General features: G+C 64.8%; 1 protein-coding gene across 1 annotated transcript in view; it reads left to right on the top strand.

Moving 5' to 3' along the window:
- Positions 1 to 587, top strand: part of MNEG_14029 (hypothetical protein) — a gene marked incomplete at both ends in the record, with an annotated part of 1,579 nt that extends 992 nt beyond the window's left edge. Inside the window, one exon of the mRNA XM_014037499.1 lies at positions 91 to 587. Coding sequence (XP_013892953.1) covers positions 91 to 587 — 497 coding nt within the window. The remainder of the gene's footprint in view (positions 1 to 90) is intronic.
- Between the last annotated feature and the right edge of the window lie 904 nt (positions 588 to 1,491).

The following is a 1,491-nucleotide window of genomic DNA, read 5'->3' as shown; positions in this document are numbered from 1 at the left end:
CCGCCGTTACCTGCAGCCTCACCCCGATCCGCCGCCCACCCACCCACCTGCCCTGCCCTGCCCTTCCCTGCACCCACCCGCCCCCAGCAGGCATCCTGCCCCGGCTGGTGGGGGCGGCCCTAGCCCTGGGCATCACCCCCGGCCCCAGAACCCTCAGGGCGCTCCTCAAAATCTGCGCTGACCTGGACGCCCGCGCCGCCCTCGGCCCATTTGCGTCCGCCGCGTCGCCGGCCGCGAGCGTCGCGGGGGTCACCCTGCAAGATGCGCTCGCGCGCGCGCGGCTGCTGCTGGCCGATGCCCGCGGCGGCGGCGGCGGCAGGAGTGTCGAGGGCTGCGGCGGTGCGGCGGCGGGGTGGGAGGGGAGTGGTGGGGCCGGCATCGGGGAGGAGTGGCGGTGGGATGGCGCTGGGGAGGCGGAGCAGCTAGCAGCGGCGCTGCTGCGGACACTGGCCTTCCAGGCAACCTTTGGCGGGGGCGGTGGCGGTGGCAGCAGCGGCGGCGGCGCGGGGGGCGCGCTGGGCGCCTTGCACGGCGAGGCGGCGGCGGCGCAGGCAGGGGAGCAGCAGTTGGAGGCGGTCGCTGAGTAGTGCTCGACGCATCTGCCCCATACGAAGCCCCATGGTTGTAAGTTTTGATTCTTGGTTTCTGAGGCAGCATTTGTTGGGCTGCAGAGCTGTTCCAAGGCAGACATACAGACATAAGAACCAGGCTTGCACGACAGGCACAATCTGAAGCCGAAAGCGCACAAGCGCAGTGTGGCGATCATGTATATGCCGTCCTGCACGCAACGCTGCCTTGGAAGTCGCACGCGCGCCGAGCGTGACCATCCCTACAGCTTCTGCGGCCCAGCTGCTGGCCGGACACGTTGAAATGCGCATGCGCAGGGGCCAGAATGCAGACTGCAATACGAAGAACACCGCAGAAACTGGTGGCGGCCCAGAAGGCTGCTCAGAAAATGTTGCTTGAATTGCTGCGCAGGTAGCTCAAGGACATGCAAAAGTGGCAGGGCTACAGGATCGGGTGACGCCGCATGACGCAGCCCCCACCCTTCGCCACCATTTGCATGGCAGCCCCCTCCCAAGCCTGGAACGCACGGCTACTCTGGGCCTGATTGCAGCCGCGGGTAGCACAGCGCTCCATCTGCTGTACAGCTGCTGCGGTGCATCCCCGTCCTCCCGGCCCAGTCAAGGATTAGAACGCGCCATTAATGTGTCCGCATGAGCATGCAGGTGGTGGCTTTATAACGCTGCAGACAAGCGCTTGATTTTTCAAAGTAGGTTACCCTGCTTGATCCTGGGAGGCCCTGCGCTAGTAACAACTGCTACATCGTGTGAGCAACCAACTGCAATTGTTGCTGTTGTGGGTCTAGGATTTGAGGGATGGCTGGCTGCATTGCACTGAGCCCTCACCACAGCATACGGATCACCTCACACAGGGTGCCATTTGGACGACCTGCAGCTCACACTTTGGGGCAGTTGATTGATTGGACCG

Source organism: Monoraphidium neglectum (genome assembly GCF_000611645.1).
Source record: "Monoraphidium neglectum strain SAG 48.87 unplaced genomic scaffold scaffold04209, whole genome shotgun sequence".
Classification (NCBI taxonomy): Eukaryota; Viridiplantae; Chlorophyta; class Chlorophyceae; order Sphaeropleales; family Selenastraceae; genus Monoraphidium; species Monoraphidium neglectum.
This window is presented reverse-complemented; position numbering and strand designations above follow the sequence as displayed.